The sequence below is a fragment of the Trachemys scripta genome, chromosome 1, assembly GCF_013100865.1.
Source record: "Trachemys scripta elegans isolate TJP31775 chromosome 1, CAS_Tse_1.0, whole genome shotgun sequence".
Lineage (NCBI taxonomy): Eukaryota > Metazoa > Chordata > Testudines > Emydidae > Trachemys > Trachemys scripta.
Window position 1 is genome coordinate 226,834,840 of NC_048298.1, and position 20,640 is coordinate 226,855,479.

Sequence of the window (20,640 nt, forward strand, 5' to 3'; positions counted from 1 at the left end):
CAAACACTTACTTTACTACCATATCTAGAGCTAGTCTGGTAGAAGCCACTTGGCATAGTGGACATCCACTATTAAGCTTGAATTTTTATCTTACAAGACCTGCCATTATTACAAAAGGAAGTATACTATGCTCTTGGAAAAACAACAAGGAGTCTGGTGGCACCTTAAAGACTAACCGATTTATTTGGGCATAAGCTTTCGTGAGTAAAAACCTCACTTCTTCGGATGCATCCGAAGAAGTGAGGTTTTTACTCACGAAAGCTTATGCCCAAATAAATCGGTTAGTCTTTAAGGTGCCACCAGACTCCTTGTTGTTTTTCCAAGAGCATAGTATACTTCCTTTTGTAATAATGGCAGGTCTTGTAAGATAAAAATTCAAGCTTAATAGTGGATGTCCACTATGCCAAGTGGCTTCTACCAGACTAGCTCTAGATATGGTAGTAAAGTAAGTGTTTGCCTAGAAGTTTAGCTCCTTTGAGGCTTGTGTTCAGGAAATGTGCTGTACTGCACATGCTTCCTTCTAAATGCACACCAAAATTTGAGATGGAATGTGGTGGACATCATTCCTTTGTACAATTGATCCACAAGACACTTTAACTCAGCATAATTTACCTTATATTAATTTGTAATTTTATTGACTAAAACTCACTTGTTTATTTCAGAGGATGGAGCAGTTGCATCCCCTGACATAGGAGATATGTCTCCTGAAGGACCTCAACCTCCCATGATCCTCTTACAGCAGCTTCTGACAGCTGCTACCCAGCCATCGCCTGTGAAAGCAATATTTGACAAACAAGAGCTTGAGGTACAATCCGTGTTTTTTCCTCATTTAAAACTTTCTACTGAGCACTCTAATTCAAATTCCTATTGATGACTATTATTTTCTACTCTTCTCATTTTTCAAAGATTCTGTAAATGAAGCTGAACATTTACTGGTGTACAGTACATGTAGTTTGCTAGTTCTACATAGACTTCAGTGTGTGTTTACTTGTCTTCATTTAGGCTGCTGCTTTGGCAGTGTGCCAGTATCTAGCTGTGGAGTCCACTCATCCTTCCACTCCACTGTTTGAAGACTGTAGTTCCAGTGAGGCCACAACACCCATCACAGTGCAGCATATCCGACCTGCAAAAGTGAAGAAACGCAAGCAATCTCCCATTCCACCCCTCCCTATTGTAGTTCAGCTTATGGAAATGGGATTTCCTAGGAAAAATATTGAATTTGCACTGAAGTCGCTCTCAGGGACCTCTGGAAGTGCTTCTGGATTACCAGGTATTTTACATAATTACCATGAAATTAACCGACTAAAATGATACTAGTACGGAGAATTTAAACCTCTGTGTGACATACCAAAGAAGCCCATATTAATTTGGATGGCTCATTGTTTTCTCTGCTAGGAGTGGAAGCCTTGGTTGGTTGGCTGTTGGATCACCCTGATGTCCAGATTACTGATCTCTCAGATGCTGATACTGTGTCTGATGAATATTCAGATGAGGAAATGGTAGAAGATGTGGAAGAAGCTGAGGCTGCTTGTCCTGTCGTTAGTATTTACAGTCATTCAAAAATTGATTTAAAAATATGCTACATAGATTTCAAGATGTGTAATTATATCCTTTACTTACAAATGTGGATAGCGTAAGGATGTCATGCTACCCCCATCAAATCTGTTCGTCAACAGTTTTAAGTTTTGAAAGACCTGCATCTGTAGCATTTCACTTGGCTTTTTTCTTCAATACTGAACTGTAGACCATAATTCCTGGTCATATATTTCTTATAGGAGACTACACCTGTGAATTTTTACAGTAGACAACACACTTTGCTAGTGCATTAACAAGCTTTTCAGTGTCACCAGTGTATCGGATAGTTCAGGCTTCAGGAATGATTGCAAACATTCAGTTTAGCCTATTTTGGGAACTACATCAACCTTGACTGAATTTGAAATTTAGACATTTTTAAAGTGTCTCTCCGTCTCCTACCCCAGTGATTTGAAAAATAAAAGTATGATACTTTGGCTACTCAAAGCATGACTTGTATGGCACTGAAAGCCACAAGTGAAATCACTTAATTTTTTTGTTTATAAAAACTATGCTTTCAAAGGCAAAGACCATAAAGTGGCTTATCAAACTAACAGTGTCACCCATCGCAGTTCTGAATATGAATTGCACTATTTTTCTGTATGCTTTCAGGAAACCTAAATCTGTGTATCAGAAGTTATAGCAGTAAATAGCAGTCAAGAGGAATATCTGCAGTATTCTTGGTTTCCTCAGATTCCCGAGTCTAAGATGTACTGGCTTGTGATTGATTTCATAATCACAATAGGAAAGGATGCATACTATTTGGGAAGAAGATAAGACCTGAATTTAGTGGTAAATTATCCAAATTGATAACCTGAGCAAGTTTATAATTCTATACATTTGCCTTTAATGTGCCATTTAGAACATTTACTTTTAGTGCTGAAACAACAATAACTTGTCTTGAATTGTCACTGAAAATGAGAGTCTTTCCTGCCATATTTTCTTTAGATGACACCTTCAGTTCTTGAAAGAGAGAATTCCCTGAGAAGAGTAGTGTGACCCCATTTGTTAACTTTGGTTCTGTTAACCACACATTACAGTGTTTACAATACTAAGCATATTTATAATCTCAAAGAGTAAAACAAATAAACAATGTCACCAAAATTTCACCCACCATTTCTGCACAGGAAAAATGTATGGAGAAAAAAATGTAGATATATCATCAAGGTTGAGTAGGTGGCTTAAATTAAAAAGATTTGTTTGCTGTTCCCCTCCCCATTTTGTTTTTTGAGCAGTTTTTGTAATAGTAACTCTTTGGCTTGCTTCAGGAGGCCTGGAAACTTGCTATTACTCAACTTGCCCGGTGATTCTGAGTACTAAGTCATAGTCTCAAGTGCAGCAGACCATAAATGCTAGCCCTTTAGTGAGTTGAATCACAGAGTTATCCTGTTTCCTTGTTCTTTATCTTCACAATCCCTGCAATGTGCTTATTTCTCTCCACTGAAAGCAACTACACACTTTTAAAACTTCACTCTTTGTTGCGTGTGTTCTTTTACAGTCTAGTGGTGCTGTTGTTACAGAGAGCCAAACTTACAAGAAACGAGCTGATTTCTTAAGTAATGATGATTATGCTGTGTATGTGCGAGAGAACATTCAGGTAAGCATGGTGGTTAAAGCTGTGTGGAATGTTACTTTCCCCTAAGCGCTCCTTTAACTGCAGGCTTTATGGGATTTTATTATCTTGTTTTGTCTAGGTGGGGATGATGGTTAGATGCTGCAGGACCTATGAGGAAGTTTGTGAAGGAGATGTAGGTAAAGTTATTAAATTGGATCGAGATGGACTACATGACCTCAATGTGCAATGTGATTGGCAACAAAAGGGTGGCACTTACTGGGTCAGATATATCCACGTTGAGCTTGTAGGTGAGTTGAATATTCATTAACTGCTGTTTAGTACAGGGGTGTCCAAACTTTTCCTGTTGCGCCTCCTCTTACCAGCAATGGAATCTGTCCGTGCCCTCACTCCATTACTGCACAGTTGGCTCAGCAAAGCAGCTTGGGCTGAAGGTGGAGTGAGGAGCAGAACTGGGTATGGGGAAGGAGCTGAAGCTAGAGGCAGCACTGGCCTGGGGGCAGAGCAGGGGGTGGGAGTGGAGCTATGGCTGGGTCCGGAGCTGGGTTTTCGCTGGGGTTGGAGTGGAGTTGTGGCTGGGGACGAAGCTGGGCCGGGGGTGATATGGAACTGTGGCTGGGGTCTGAGCTGGTCTGGCAGCAGAGCAGGGCTGTGTGGCACTCCTTCCCTGATCCCCGTGGGGGCTGGCCTTGGCCCCGCCGTATTTCAACCGCCTCCCCCATTTGGAGGGTGCGTCCCACAGTTTGAGGACCACTGGTCTTGTAAGTATCTGTACAGAATGTCAAAGGAGAATGCAAGCTTAAAAAATAACATGTGCTTATTTTTTAAACTTCTAGGATTCCCACCACAGAGTTCTCCTTCTCACATTAAGATTGGTGACAAAGTGCATGTGAAAACCTCAGTTACTACACCCAAATACAAATGGGGATCTGTTACTCACAGGAGCGTGGGGGTTGTAAAAGGTAATGTAGACTTCCAAAAATGAAAAAAAAAATTACACATTTTAAACTATATGGATATTATTCTTGCTTTATAAAATGAAAGGAAGAGAAACTTTTGGCACAGCAACAGCTGATGTTGCCCTGCGGAAGACTGTATAATGATCAAAGAGACTATATTTTGTTGTTGCCCAGTCTGAGCTGGAAACACAAATGCTCTTCTGTCCCCTTTTTGTTAATACTTTGATCTGCTTTCTCAAAGGTACTTTTACACATTAGAACTGGTGTGTGGTGGTGTCTCACACCCAGCTCTAGTAGAGCTTCCCCAGCTATGGACACTCACTAGGCTGTTGTGTTTGGAGACCACCTCAGTAGGACCTGTGCGCCCTTGAAGCCTCTTGAGCCTGAACAGAGTCAAGGCACTGCCCCTGGCTGGGGTCTGAAGGCACGCTCTCTCAAGGTGCAGCTTTGTCTAGCACCTCTTCTAAGAAACGAGATCCTGTAGTCCAGCTACCTAGCCCTTGGGACCTGTGCTGACTCCTCAGAGCTTTAGAAGACACAGCCAGAACTCATGTCATGTGGGTGCTCAGGGTTTACAATTTAATTCTTCATGGGCATGTGACAATGAAAGCCAACAGACACGTACACAGGTAGATTTTGCACAGGATTCTAAACACCATTATTCTTTACTTAGCCTCATTAGCAATACACAGATCTAGACTAAATAATAAACACAACTATACACATTTTTCTATCTGTTTCTTCATCTGCTTCAGAGTTCTTTGAGTGATGGTCCCTGTGTGTATTCCACAGGGATACACATGTGCACCATGTGCCTGAGTCCAGAATTTTTTGCAACCAGCATCTGTTGGCTTGCACATGCAACGTAGCTCTCCTTGTGCTCTAAACCGAGGGCATAAAAGGTGGTGCAGGCCAGTGCATCTCCAGTTCCTTCTTATTGCTTTATGGGTTGAGTCAGAATCTTTGGTGTCTTTGGCTCCCTTTTTATACTGTGTCATTGCTGTAAGATATTGTATATAGTTAGTTTTTTTGTAGTTTTAGTAGTCTTTATAGTATAGTCTAACATAGTATAGTTAGTTAGTGCTTTGCCACATTTTCTTCCCCACCTGGGGACTTTTTCCCCTGAGAAGTCTTGAATTATGCCCAGGGTCCTGAGATTCAAAAACTGCCCTCACTCCTTTTTGGTGAATAATGAATATCAATGTTGCCTTTATTGCCTGGGTGAGGCTCATATTTCTGCCAATTGCAGCATCTGCTGCTCTTTTCCCCGCCAGAATTCATGAGGGTGTGGAACAACTGGCATCTGACAGGCAATTCCTATGAGAAAGTCCAGTGGGTAACCAGTGTTCTGCTCAGTCTTCTGCAGGTGTCTGGATCAATCATGAAAAATTCACATTGACATCCATGAGACGTTGGACTCGAGCACAGCAAGAGGTTTCAGGCCCCAAGTGCTCTGATACATCAAGTCACTTTCAGACCCGGAACATCAATCAGAATTTCTCTTTCCCTCCTCAGCCACTTGGCCTCATGCATACACGACACCATTTGCCAGGCTTAATCTTTGTTACCTACCAGACAGTTGTGGCAAAGTTTATAAATTTAAGCATTTTTTTTCTATTTTTATCAAGTTTTCAGTTGTGGGAAATTTTGGGAGGGTCAGACAAATATTTAATGAGAGTAGATTTTGAAATTTAAAATGTTAGTTTTATAACAATTAAAACACAAATTGTCAACATCATGTCAAAATATACAAAGTAAATATCCTTAAATCTAACTCTTAAGTTCTCAAGCAGTATTTTTCTTTCTTTGCCTATCAGTATATTTTGATTGACGGAAATAATTTTTGTTGCTGGTTTGTTATGTGTACAATGAAATTGACATTTATTGATATAAATTTACTCTTTCCACGCATAGTTGTATTGTTTCTTTCCTGATATTCTTTGAGAAGCTCATAAAATTTCTAAACTGTGCAAGTTAATGTGTGCATTAGGAAAAATAGGTAATGCAAATATTGTTTCAAATAATGCCGTGAAGGAACAAAGCTAGGCCACAGTGCACATGTTAAATAAGTAAAAGCTGGCAAAACATTTAAATGATTTTTATTTTTTGATTACTTTGACTAGACAGATGATTCCATTGGAATAAAGATGCATTCTGAAATAAATCCTAACCTCCTAGAAGGAATCACTTATAAAAAGCAATTTTGGCTAGTAGACTGTAGCCATTTCTAATTAATTTTTTAGATATTTTCACAAAATTATCTGTCTCTGCATGTTTTGTCACAGCTTTTAGTGCCAATGGAAAAGATGTCATCGTAGACTTCCCTCAGCAGTCTCACTGGACTGGTTTATTGTCAGAAATGGAATTGGTCCCCAGCATTCATCCAGGGGTCACGTAAGTTAGTTTTCATTTTTATCATTTCTTGAACCACTTGGCATATAACTTTACTATCATAATTGAAATTTCTTAGATAAGTATAATAAAAAACTGTGTGCAGTTTTGTCCACAAGCTGAAGGGACTGTGGAGGGAAGGAATAAAGAAACATCTTCATTTATGAATGCTGTTACAATAAATTCTGTGCCATGAGAATCTGTGTAACAATATATTATATCTTATAATTTTTTCAGATCGACCATATTAATTGTCTCTTTGTTAAAATCAGGTGTGATGGCTGTCAGATGTTTCCTATCAATGGGCCTAGGTTCAAATGTAGAAACTGTGATGACTTTGACTTTTGTGAAACCTGTTTCAAAACCAGAAAGCATAACACCCGGCATACTTTCGGCAGAATAAATGAACCAGGTATATTTAAAAACTGGAAATTGCTGACATTAATTTAAAATGCATTAAATACCTCTTGAAATCATGTTTTTAGGCTTAATTTTATTAGATTAAGCAGTTTAACCTTGTAACTAGCTTACTAGGAAATGAATTGTTTAGTACAAATTAGGACCTTATGTTGCAGTTCAATACTGAATGCATCAAAATGCCCCTTTAAGCTTTTCTGAGGGTAATTCTGCATGATTAATTTTGATAGGCTCTTGAGTAAAAAATTTTAAATGGCTCATATTTGTGTGCTAAATGATATTTAAAGTAGTGTTAAGTGACAGTTACTCCCTGTTAGTCAGAATTGAGTTTGCAACAAGAGTGGGAATAAAATGAAATGATGACGTTATCTTACTGCCCTCCACTGCCAATCCAAACACATTTATAGCTCCTTCGTGCCATCAGATGAAGATAGTGCACCTAGGTTTTTTGCAGCTCCTCTTCAAAAGGAGCATGCCAGCTCAGCCCTTAATTGCTCTAGAACAAGATTGTGACCTTGAAAATGGGTGGAGGTTATTCCTCTGCATGGCCTGGAGACTATTCAGAAGTCTGAGAAATAAGGACACCCCTCCCAGTGACCAATCTGCTGGTAATCCACTAAAATATTTTGCTTCTGAAGCAGGAATAGGCACCCAGAGCAGTTCTGAGCTCCTCTGTTCCTGATTAATTACGATCTACAATGAGTTCTTTTCTTTAGATTTTTCTTCTGCCCCCTACCCCCAGTTTCTCTGATCTTGTACCGTTTGACTTTGCCTTTCTCCTTTCTCCCACCCATTTCTGAAGTGTTGAAGATTCTCAGATCAGCCAGACCTTAATGTTTAATGACATATGATTTTTCCCTCCTTCACATTTCCAGGCCTAGTGTGGATGTGGAGGTGGCTAAAGCAGATTCTCTGCTGATAATCACTAATGTCCAATGCACACGAAAGGACAGGTGGCTCATTAAAAGACAAGGTCCCCAGAGTGATCTGACTTTCCTGAACTAGTTCTCCTAGGGGGAACCAGTTGAGAGAGACTGACGTAAGGCCTTCCTTTTCTCACACCAGCAACTGACGCAACCATCGTTACTGGTGCCTTCCACTGGGTTGTGGTGTGCGCATGGGCAATCATATGTCACAAGGTGTCTGGATTCTGGGGGTCCAGACTACACATCAGCTTACTAGAACGCAGGGCAGTGTGTGGGGCCTGCAGTGCCTTCCTCCCACTCATCCAGTCCAAACATGTTCGGATAATGTGGACAATATGGCAATAGTGATTAATATAAACAAGCAAGGGAGAACAAGATCTCTCTTTTTGTGTGCATAGAGCAGGGGTGGGCAAACTTTTTGTCCCGAGGGCCACATCGGGGTTGCAAAACTGTATGGAGGGCTGGGTAGGGAAGGCTGTGCCGCCCCAAACAGCCTGGCCCCTGCCCCCTATCTGCCTCCTCCAACTTCTTGCCCTCTGACTCCCCCCCCTCAGAACTTCCGACCCATTCAACCCCCCCACCCGCTCCTTATCCCCTGACTGCCCCCCCAGGATCCCACCCCTTATCCAACCCCCCCGGTCCCTGTCTCCTGACTGCCCCAACCCCTATCCAGACCCCCGCCCCTTGACAGGGCCCCGGGACTCCTACACCTATCCAACCCCCCCGTTCCCCATCCCCTGACTGCACCCTCCCCCCAGAACTTCTGCCCCATCCAACTGCTCCCTGTCCCCTGACTGCCCCCCTGGACCTCCTGCCCCTCATCCAACCCCCCCACTCCCTGCCCCCTTACCATGCCGCTCAGAGCTGCAGGACTGGCAGTTGCACTATCAGGCCGTAGCCAGCCACGCAGTCGTGCTGCCCGGCAGGCGCTCGCTGCCCAGAATGCTGGCAGAGCGGCGAGCTGAGGCTGCAGGGGAGGGTGGACAGTAGGGGAGGGGCCGGGGGCTAGCCTCCCTGGCCGGGAGCTCAGGGGCCGGGCAGGACGGTCCTGCGGGCTGGATGTGGCCTGAGGGCTGTAGTTTGCCCATCTCTGGCATAGAGGCAGTCATCCTCTGGGATTGGTGGATCAAACATCGCATAATCCTATCAGCTGCATACTTACCAGGGATGCAAAATCTACCTGAGCAGACACTTTTACCCAAGTCACAAATACGTTATTCACGGTTTTGGTTCTCAACAATGTCTTTGCTCAATGGGGAATGCCAGCCTGGGACCTTCTTGCCTCACAGGTGAACAGAAAACTTTCAGTACTGATCCACAGCAGCCCTGGGCAAAGACTCGTTGGGAGATACCCTTCTGATGTTATGGAAGAGTCGCTTGGGGCGTGCCTCCCTCCAATTCCTTTGGTTGTACAGAAGTTCCTCCGAGACAGAGCTGGAGTCGTTGTGATTGCACCCAGCTGGCCAAAACAGTTCTGATTTGTGGATTTGTTGAAGCTCTCAGTGTGACTGTCCAAGAACATCCCCATGTTGCCAGACCTTCTAATGCAACACAGGGGCAAGGCCACACACTCTAGTCCAGGACAGCTGCAGTTCAGAGCCTGGTGTTTGGATGGGTATTGGAGATAGAAGGCTTGTATTCCAGGAGGGTGCAATTCATCCTTAACCAAAGTAGAAGTCTACAAGAATCTGTTACTCACCTAAATGGAAGCGTTTCTCTGCTTGGACTCATCAAAAAGCAATTTGTCTCTGGACTCCACTGGAATCATTGCTATCTTAGAGTATCTACTTACCCATAAGTCTTTGGGTTTTTGTTCAGTTCCCTGTGAGTTCATTTAGCAGCAGACAGTGCTTTTGATACTCCAGTGGATAACTGTACAATCTTCATGCACCCTACAACAACCAGAATTTTGAAGGGGATTCTCAGATCCTTTCTTCCATTGGTGAAGTTTGCACCTCGGTGGGACCTCAGTGGCACCTCAGTGGCCTGTACTTGGGTTCACCTTGTGACAGTCAGACATACAACATACATACATACAGCACCAGAGAAGATTGGGGGGGAAAAAAGAAAAGAAAATGTGACTACCACAAAAATGGGCATGAGGACTCATGGATATGTGTAGTGCTTGAAACTATTTTTAATTCATTTTTAAAAGAACTACACTTCAAGTTGTCCTTTTAATGGCAGTAACATGACCAAATCCTCATGCTTCACTTCCAAATACGTTTTGGGCTAAATAGTCTATCTGATAACTATGTATTTATTTTGAAGTCTGATTTGAATGTTTGCTCTTGTCATAGTATTTTATTTTATTTTTTTTGTTATGAAATGTAATTTTCTTTAACAATACATGGTTTATAGTATAACTTTTTGAACTAAATAGGTCAGTCTCCCGTATTTTGTGGGCGTTCTGGAAAACAGCTGAAGAGACATCATAGCAGTCAGCGAGGAATGCTACTGGATGACTGGTCACGAATTGTTAAGAATTTGAATGTGTCTTCTTCTGTGAATCAGGCTTCACGTTTGATTGATGGCAGTGAACAATGTTGGCAGTCTTCTGGCTCACAAGGAAAGGCAAGCTTGAGCCATACTTCTGAATGCTATGCCAACTCTGGCGCACACTTTTTTTTTTTTTTTTTTAAAGGCTTGTAGTGCATCTTGTAATGTTTTTTTTTTTTTATGCACTACCTGTCATCTCAATGTTACAAATACAGTTCGTCTAAAGTATATTTAGATGTATGTGTTCCCCTCTAAATATACTGATTTTTAAGTTTGCTAAGATTTATTCTTCTCAATTGTTTGTAATTCACAAGAATTATAGTAAAGGACTGGCAATCTAGCTGATAAATAACAGTAAGATAACTATTTTTATTTTGTGGTCAAGGGGATTTTCATTGAATGTGTGACCACTTATTTTCTAGCACTGGATTCGTTTAGAGATTTTCCCTGATGTAGTTGTCCACAGACTGAAGATGATAGTTGATCCTGCAGACAGCAGCTACATGCCCTCTCTTGTTGTGGTTTCAGGTACGTGAAATTTAACTGTACTCAACTGTAGGGGTTTTTTAAACACACTTCTCCTCCTCCTCCTATATTGATTATTTAACTTGGTAAAGTGTTCAGATAGGAGTGGTATTTAAGTGTGTTGTTGGTACATGGCCTTTAAAATCAGTTTATTTCAATGTTCTACAGGTGGGAATTCTTTAAATAACCTTATAGAGCTAAAGACAATCAACATTAACCCTGCGGACACCACCGTGCCTCTTCTTAGTGATTGTATAGAGGTAAGTGAATACTGTTTGAGGAGAAGCTCTCAGATGGTCAAACTGGAAATGTATATTGCTGTAAGAAGGGTCCATGTGTACCTTTGGTTATTACATTATTATATTTGATTTTTTGTTTTCCCAATATGTTGGTGCTTATAAGTAACCATGTCATTGGCTTTTGCATAATCACTGTACATGTGTACAATTATTAGTCTTACTAGTAAACACCAGTGAAATTGTAGGTTTTCAGTTTAAAAGCAGATGCCTCAGAACCAAGCAAACAATATGTGTACCAGGTTTTTTTCAACGGTGTGGTTGGAAGTTCATCTGCTGGGTGGCAGAAATGGAGTGGCTATTCCTCAGCCTAGGGAGATACATCTGGACTGTGGCCAGTTACTGCAAGAAGGGCACAATCTTAGTGGTAGATTGGAGGTGAGATCATCATTCCCAGAAATTCCCAAACTTCCAGTCTGCTGAGAACATCCATATCAGTTAAATTGATACCTAAATAGGGCAGAAAAATAGGACCTTTGATTTATCTTACAGAATCAACTTCTAAAACAGATGGAACTCAGCAATGCAAAAATCTTAAATCCTCCATGTTCCATAAACTTATAGACCCAAAAGATTGCAATTACATCTTTCTTCTTCAGTATCACAGGTATATTGAGATTGCTATAAAGCAGTGCAGAAGCTCTGGAATAGATTGCAAAATACATGGTCTGAGCATACTAGGGCGTATCCGGGCAGAGGATGAAGATTTGGCTGCAGTCCCTTTCCTTGCTTCCGATAATGAGGAAGAGGATGATGATAAAGCCAACACTGGGAGGTAGGGAACTGGAAGAAAAAATAAACTTGCTATCTTAACCTTAAACTAGAAGAATGTCAGCACTGGCTGTGCAACTCAAATGACTGAATTATTTTATTGTGTACTAGAGGAAAAAAAAACAGTCAGGCTCTAGTTTCAATGAGTTTTATAGTTAAGACATTAGTTGATGCATACCTTTTGTCTTTCCTGTGTATATACAGTGATAACAATTGTTTCATCATTTTTTATTTTGGCGCCTCATGCTGAAAAATGCTTTGATTTGTTAAAAACAGCTAAAACTCCTACTTATGAGTATTGGCTTTAACTGTATGATATGTCCAGTATACAATGTAGAATCTTGCAGTTCTGTGGGTCTCTTGTGCTTTTAAAGGACTTTCGCTGTGCAAACTATAAAAAGAAATGTTTTAATAACAGGTAAAAAGTTAACGTGGTCACAGAAAATCACAACTGTGAAGCTATGCTGAGTTTAAGTTCACAAAGAGAGGATATTTACATTTTAAAATGTAAAATAGATTGTTAAACCTTGACTTGTGTTTTATATTTTATCAAATGTCACAGTATATAGGCTGTGGAACTGACATTTTTCTATTTTTCTCAATGTACCCAGTCTTGTTAGGAAGAAGATGGCAGGGCTGGAATCAGCAGCTACTATAAGAACCAAAGTTTTTGTTTGGGGGCTGAATGACAAAGATCAGTTGGGAGGACTAAAGGGTTCCAAGGTATCGTCTTTGTTGAAAAAGTGTTTGTGTAAAACAAAAAATCTCTGATGAAGTACATAAGCCAGACACTGAATTCAAAGTTTTTAAGGTTCATTATCAAACTCGTCCAGGACTAGACATAATGACTTTCCAGGGCTAAAAAAGCATTCAAATGTCTGTCACTGGCAGATAGAGAAATTGGATCTTAAAATTACATTTTTCAGTTCCAGTTTGATTTTAGCAGCTGCCTTCTTGAAGCAGGTAACTTCTCACTACAAACTCCAGCTTTCAAAGGGTAGAAGATTATGCTTTTAACTCTGAAAGATCGTAGTAGTCAATAACTTGCAATCGTGTACCATAGGGGAATGCCTGTTGCAGAGGTGCTTAGTTTGTAGGTCATTACAAATTATTTCTACACCAGGAAACTTTCACAATTTTACAATGGTGCTGGTTCAGTGATCCAAAGAAAGAAAATGAATTCCTGACCCTTACAAGTATAATCCATTTTAATGAGAAAAATTATTTGAGAGGAAGTTTCAAGTAAGTGCATCTTCTCAACCTGGCACTCATGTTCTCCCTTTACACACTTGTTTGGTTTTTTTGAGGAGTCTGCAGTATGGTTTAACGTAAGAAATGTGTAACCTATTTAATCATTTTAAGATATCATTTACTTAAAAATTCAATTGAGTGAAAGGAACGCTCCTATTTTAAAATAAGAATAAAAAAATTGATCTACTTGTTTGTTTGCAGAGGTTTATATAGGATTGTAAAAATCTACAAAAGTTTTCTATTCTCTGTCCATTCCAAAGCAAGCAGTTAATAACAAATGCAGTTTTCAGAGTTATTCATATTATAGTTGACACTGATGCCAGTGCACAGATACATTAACTTGTCAATTTAGAAATATAATTTGGAGGAGAAATGATTTTTTTCCCCAGTTGGATCCTGATTCCAGTTGCCATTGAAGTCAATGGGATTCTTCTGTTTGACTTCAGTGGGCTTTGGGTCAAGCCCTAGAGAAGGGCAAAATTAGCAGGAAAATAAAATATAAAAACATTAAAGTTTCAGAAGCCAGAAACCTTTTAAAAGTAAACAGCATCTTTTTTTTTTTTTTTTTGGTAAGGATAAGCTGCCATAACAAAAACCAAATGCAAACCCTCAACCTTTCATTATGTTTTATCAATTATCCTTCAGAATTTCTTTTTCACTAATTGTAATAGAGAAGTCTTTTTAGTAACACAATATTTTTTTTAGCTGCATATCAGTAAATAAATATTTACTTTAGTAATGTAATAAGATATGCCTAACTTTAATATATGTTAATGATGAACACTTGAAAAAGTATCAGCCTTTGTTTATATAAAGTCAGCCTGACAAAAGACCTAATTGTAATGAAGGGGAGTATAGGTTACTTTGTCACTGTTTTTCTGATTATAGCTAATCCATATTGTTATGGAACTTTACTTTTGAATTAACTGCAATTTAAAGGATACAGAGAAAATAAATTCTGCCAATGTGCTCATATATGTTGATTTCTGATATGCTGATTGACATTTTAACCAACTTGCTTGGGTTGTAATTTATTGCGAGTCTGACTAGAGTTTGTTTACTTAAGAAAATTATAGTTTAAAAAAAACCCAATTTGTACATCTTACTGCATCTTTTCCTTGTGGTGGTAACTTATTTATCTCCGTTTTATATAACACACTCATCCCTTGCTTTAAGCACTTGATCTGTTTCAGTTAATTAACTAATTGGTTATCTGTGAGGTGTCCAGATAATGGCGTAGTGAGTGCCACTGAAAAGCTAATAAATAAAATTTTATTAACCACTGGTTAATTAAATTAGATAAATCAGTTTATCATACTAGAACTTCACTGCAAAGAATTGGTTGCCTTTTATAAGTAACAGACTTTTAAATCTGATTTTATGCAATAATCTCTCTCTTCTCCAAACACTCTAGATCAAGGTTCCTTCATTCTCTGAAACGCTTTCTGCCTTGAATGTAGTACAGGTAGCTGGTGGATCCAAAAGCCTTTTTGCAGGTAGGATAACTCTGTGTAAGGTTTCTGCATTTCAGACTCTCCCATCCCTCCCAGCCCCAAAATAAAAAGTAAAATTATTTTCTAAGAGGTAGGAATAAATTCTTATTTGTGAATTTTTTATTAATGGAAATTTAAAACCTTTTTTCTTTTAGTAACTGTAGAGGGCAAAGTATATGCCTGTGGAGAAGCCACTAATGGAAGACTTGGTTTAGGCCTGTCCAGTGGAACTGTGCCTATTCCCCGACAGATTACAGCTCTCAGTAATTATGTAGTGAAGAAGGTGGCTGTTCACTCAGGTATTGACTCTTTACATTTCTCCATGGGAACATAAACATTATGTACTTAAGCTTAAAAGTGAAAGTAGACTCTTGTGCACTGTATGGTTCTAGTGCAGAGGATATAGAATAGAGCAGAAGTAGGCAATCTATGGCACGCGTACCAAAGGCGGCTCGTGAGCTGATTTTCAGTGGCACTCACACTGCCTGGGTCCTGGCCACCAGTCCGGGGTGCTCTGCATTTTAATTTAAATAAAGCTTCTTAAACATTTTAAAAACCTTATTTACTTTACATACAACAATAGTTTAGTTATATATTATAGACTTTTAGAAAGAGACCTTCTAAAAATGTTAATGTATGACTGGCATACGAAACTTTAAATTAGAGTGAATAAATTAAGACTCGGCACTTCTGAAAGGTTGCCGACCCCTGGAATAGAGCCTGTAATGTAGGAGTACTGGCTGAAATTCTATGGCCTGCGAAAAGGAGGTTAGACTAGATGATCTGGTGATCCCGTCTGGCCATAGAAATCTGTGAATTTAGTCTCTTAATTTTTTTGACCTATAAAGTTGTATCTTTCTAAAAGTTAAATTCAGAATAATTTCTGATTTTTCATAGTGTAATTTTTGGGTCAATCCAGTGGAAATATTTTTCTTTTAAAAAACGTTAGCTAACTCTTTCATTTCGAAAATAGTTACTTAAGTGATTTGTTTCCACTGAGGGAAAATGTTTACCCTGGATACTTTTATTTAAAAAGTTATAAAATAAGCTATTTCACCTTCTCAGTGGACCATGTGAAAATTAATGGTTTTGAATATATTAAAGTAAAGAGTTATGGGGTGGAGAGCGTAGCACTATATTAAATTGAAGCACTAATGGGATGTTTCTTGGCTTTTGCTTAACTTCTGTTGCCCTGTTGACTATGTGCACATTCTGGTCTTCCATACTGGAGCGCGAAGAAATAAATCTTTGCTGTTTGAAACTTGCAGTTTAAACCTTTGCAGGTGGTCGTCATGCTATGGCTTTAACTGTTGATGGGAAGGTATTTTCATGGGGCGAAGGAGACGATGGAAAACTTGGCCACTTCAGCAGAATGTAAGGATATAATTTCTATTAGTACCTTGAAATAGGAAATATTTCAAACAAATTATATTGAATCATTGTTAGCAAGCAGTGACAGTATTACATATATTATAAATAAAGAATTGTTACAAAAAGATTCATATACAGATAAAGATACATATATCAGTTTTGTATGTTGCAAGCTAAGCTTTTATTGCAGTTTCAGTAGTTTTAAAGGGATACTCAAGTTAAAATTAATATAGCTTTTTAAAAAAAGATTTCTCTTAATGGGCAAGGTCAGTGTTTAATTGGGTCTCTTTTGTATATTCATTATTGAAAAGTTACGTGAGAGGCAGCAGGAATATTGGTTGCCAATTTGCACTGGGTGGTGGTGGGGATGTTGAGATGCCTGCCACAGCCTGATAAGGTTACACTCATGCGCTCTAGAAGTTCTTTACGATTTTCACCTCAGTTTCTAGGTAAGTGGCCCACTAACATTTTTTGAATGGTTGATAAAACAAATAAAGCTAAAAGTGCGTTTTCCATGGTGAATTGGTGCTGCCTTAACTGACTGAGCTATGTCTCATGTCAAGCCCTTTCTCTATCATATGGCAATTATAATTCAAACTCTCATTAGTAGCCCTAGTGTCTCGGGATCAGGTAGGCTGTTGTGATGTATTAAAACTTTTATGCTACTTGAGATTCCTGATGGAATATGCTTTAAAATTGCAGAGCAGTATAGTGGACTCTGATACTACACTGTGATATACTGTAGACAGGCCATAAATAAAAAGAAGTTTGGTGTACCATTAATCTGTAAATCTAGTATTTCCAAATATCTGTTAGCTAGAAATGTTTTCTAGCAGAAGCTGAATTAGAAGCTGAGTATTTGATAGCTCACTCAAGCTAAGCTACTTGTGTGAAAAAAGATATTTTATTGAAGCAGTAAAACAAAAGTACCAACATTGTATTTGATACCAACAACCCACACCATACCATCTAGTTAAGTCATTATTGTATTATTAATTTTGTAATCTAAGTATGATGTCTTTAAAGTTGCCAAGGGGTTTTGTAATTCTGTTTCTTTTGACGGTTGGCCTGCTTTTTTTGAGCTAGGGTGTAATTTTTCTCCTGAAAGTTTTTCATAAATTTCAAACGCTTTTTAGCAAGGAAAGATTGAGAAAAATCTGTTTATCTTTAATCTGTTTATCTTTCTGGTTCTTCATTATCAGGATACTGCAGTGTGTTTGTGTTACATAACATTTCTTAAAAAAGGAATGTTCAGTTGAACTACATTAAAAATAGTATCAGAGGGATAGCCGTGTTAGTCTGGATCTGTAAAAAGCGACAGAGTCTTGTGGCATGCGTCTGATGAAGTGGGTATTCACCCACGAAAGCTTATGCTCCAATACATCTGTTAGTCTATAAGGTGCCATAGGACTCTTTGTCTCTTTTTACATTAAAAATAGTGGAAAATGAAAATATGTTTTCAGGTTTATAAAAGTTTATTTTTTTTTTACCAGACCTACATTTTTGTTCTAAATTGACTTGAACAATTATACCTATAAGATAAATAGAAAAATAAATTAAATCCATGACATAAAGTGAAACATTGGAGTCTTATATATTAGCATTAGGGCAGTTTTGCCATTCAGGTGTTTAATATACATGAGATACTGGAGGGTTGGGCATGAAATATATTGCATGACATCACAAAAGAAGGTGATAAATCCTTTTATTCTATCTTTAGGAATTGTGATAAACCAAGACTGATAGAAGCATTGAAAACCAAGCGTATCCGTGATATTGCTTGTGGCAGTTCTCACAGTGCTGCCATCACATCTAGTGGTGAACTGTACACATGGGGCCTTGGAGAATATGGCAGGCTGGGTCATGGAGACAATACTACACAACTCAAACCGAAGATGGTAAGTACATGAGGTGTTTCCTGATTGTGGTAGTGTCTATGTACGTATATGTACAAGAAGAGAAAATAAAGGAAGAAATAAAGCTAAAAATCCCAAAACAGTGTGTAATGTGAGCTTGGATGTATAAAGAACAAAACAAGTCACAAATACTTCAAAATTACTGTGAAACTTTAAAATACGCTTAATGTGTTTGAGGCAGCATGCTTACTTTTCTGTGTGTTGTAGGTTAAAGTGCTTCTTGGTCACAGAGTCATTCAAGTTGCTTGTGGAAGCAGAGATGCTCAGACTCTGGCTTTGACAGATGAAGGTAGGAGTATCTTTCTTTAGCAACTTCATAGCATATGGGAATATTGTGATCATCGTCTGACATACTGTTTGATTGGTGTTACTAGGTTTGGTGTTTTCCTGGGGAGATGGTGACTTTGGAAAACTGGGCCGAGGAGGAAGTGAAGGATGCAACATTCCTCAGAACATTGAAAGACTAAATGGCCAGAGTGTGTGCCAGATTGAGTGTGGGGCTCAGTTCTCTTTGGCACTTACCAAATCTGGAGTGGTGTGGACCTGGTATGTCAAGGTTGCTAAGAAATATTTACAAAAAATTTCAAGGCATTTGAGTTGTGTTGATTGCTACAGACTGGCTTATTACATCTGTGCTTTGTGCACATGTTTAATTTATTCTAAAACATCCTATTGTTTCCACCACCACCTCCCTCCCCCTGCACACTTATTTGTGCACTCACCTGTTATATTTTGTCTGTTAAAGTGTAAGCACTTTGGGGAAGGTATTGTCATTTACTAAATCTTTATAGAGTGCCTGTCATAACTGGGACCCTTGCCTGGTTGGGGTGTATAGGTTTTAGTGCAATAAAAATAAATAGAAATAAAGATTATTGTGATAAAAGAAAATCTTTATATAGTTGAGACCCTACTTAACTTGCAATATTGTGGAAATTGTGGATTCCACAGTATTTGACTTCCAATGCAGTTTTGATAGCGGGAGCCCTACTGGGTGCGAGGCTAACAGTGGGGAGTCCTGGCCACCCCAGGGCTGAGGGCCGCAGCTCCCCTTCTCAGCTCTGGGTGGCCAACAGTGGAAAATCATGGAAGAGTGATAATGGACCTTATTACCGAAAATAATAAGGTCCATTATTCTTTTCCACAATTTTCCATGGCTTGTTCGCAATTCAGCTGCAATTTTTTGACAATCATCCCACAGTTCAAGTAGGGCCTTGTATATAGTCTATGAAATAATATAGCTCAGTTCCTCTTGGTTCTTATGTTAAAGCAAGTGCACTGTGCATCCTATATATGTTCTCTAATTACAGAATGATTGGTTGTGATTCCATTGTTAGGGATTAGTTTTTCCACTTGAATCAGGGATTCATCCACTTTATGTGTAGAGAATACAGCATATTCTCCTCAATATTAGAATACTCTTTGAGTATAGAATGAAAATTTCCCATCTGAGAACTTACAAGTGAATTGGTTGTTAGTTAAAGTAAAAATTTATTAAAGATAATTCATGAAACTTAAAACTCAAAAGATATTTTTTGTTACCAATGATCTCAGTAACAGAACAACACAGGGTCTTCAAACATCCCGTTTGGTTAAATTGAATTCTTATATACAGGCTATATTTGAAGAAACTTAACTTTAGGATTGTCTTTATTCTTCATAAACTATTGTTTCTTCTTCAGCACAGGCTGATGAATAATATTTTTCTATAGTGAATTCCACAACAATCTGCTGTCTTTTCAAATGGTTATCTCCTGTTGTTCGTGATGAGAGTGAAGCTAACAGTGCCTTTAGTAAAGATGTCCTTCAGAATGACCACTGTCCCCTATTGCTCTCAATGTGTGGGAAGCCAAGCTACCTGTGGGCCACCATTTTTCCTTCCATTAGCCCTGCCCTGTATCGACACTGCAAAGAGTTGGGGGGCAGGGGAAGGAAAATCAAATTTCTTCAAAAATAAGTTAAATCTAAATTGGGACGACAAACGCTAAAATATTTAATAATCATAACGTGATTATTGCATGACATCACTGCTAGGCAAAGTTAAGTTTGTTTGTGTGCCTCAGCATACCTAACATGCTTGTATTTCTTTTAAGTTTAACTCTGAATTTCCTAGGTTTGTAGTACTTGTTTTGGGGGTAATTAGAACATCCAAGTAATTTTTTTTATCCTTATGATACCGATATGTATTCAGTTCAGTTGTAACATAGTTTTTATCTGGAAATTACTATTAAACTAAGGACTTTTGGAGATACTTGATTTCCAACAGAGACTGATCTCTGTTACAAAATACAATGGGGAATATGAGAATTGTTACCTCTAACCAACACTCTTCATTTTTTTTTCTGCTCAGTTGATACTGTTGGTAATATCTTGAAGTATTGCCATAAAATAGACTGAGTAGTGCAATGTTAATGGTGTCTCTCAGACAGTTGAGGAAAATTTCATATGTTGGTAATAAAAGTAAGCTGTGTTTGAGGCTTGTCTGAAGCCTCAGTTATGTAAATAGTTAAGCACGTGTGCAGTTTTACTCATGTGAGTAGTTGTCACAGTGCAGGTCCTGTGTTTACATAAATTGTAAGCTGGATAGTGATTTTACTGAGTTAAAAAAATACAAGTCATTTTTGAGTATAAGTAAATTTATAATAGTAAGATATTTCAAAACAGAAAGAATGAATTTTATGCA

The 20,640-nt window shown here is 38.8% G+C and overlaps 1 protein-coding gene across 2 annotated transcripts in view; it reads left to right on the forward strand.

Annotated features, from left to right (window-relative positions):
- The window catches only part of HERC2 (HECT and RLD domain containing E3 ubiquitin protein ligase 2), a 209,208-nt gene that overhangs the window by 133,996 nt on the left and 54,572 nt on the right, over nt 1-20,640 (forward strand). For both annotated transcript variants that reach the window (XM_034757914.1, XM_034757915.1), the window contains exons 45-63: nt 663-805; nt 1,003-1,270; nt 1,396-1,538; nt 3,071-3,169; nt 3,267-3,435; nt 3,982-4,107; nt 6,390-6,498; nt 6,768-6,907; nt 10,222-10,412; nt 10,760-10,865; nt 11,031-11,122; nt 11,758-11,933; nt 12,541-12,652; nt 14,595-14,676; nt 14,829-14,972; nt 15,957-16,047; nt 17,765-17,942; nt 18,168-18,249; nt 18,335-18,506. In XM_034757914.1, the coding sequence (XP_034613805.1) occupies nt 663-805; nt 1,003-1,270; nt 1,396-1,538; nt 3,071-3,169; nt 3,267-3,435; nt 3,982-4,107; nt 6,390-6,498; nt 6,768-6,907; nt 10,222-10,412; nt 10,760-10,865; nt 11,031-11,122; nt 11,758-11,933; nt 12,541-12,652; nt 14,595-14,676; nt 14,829-14,972; nt 15,957-16,047; nt 17,765-17,942; nt 18,168-18,249; nt 18,335-18,506 (2,623 nt within the window). The remainder of the gene's footprint in view (nt 1-662; nt 806-1,002; nt 1,271-1,395; nt 1,539-3,070; nt 3,170-3,266; nt 3,436-3,981; nt 4,108-6,389; nt 6,499-6,767; nt 6,908-10,221; nt 10,413-10,759; nt 10,866-11,030; nt 11,123-11,757; nt 11,934-12,540; nt 12,653-14,594; nt 14,677-14,828; nt 14,973-15,956; nt 16,048-17,764; nt 17,943-18,167; nt 18,250-18,334; nt 18,507-20,640) is intronic.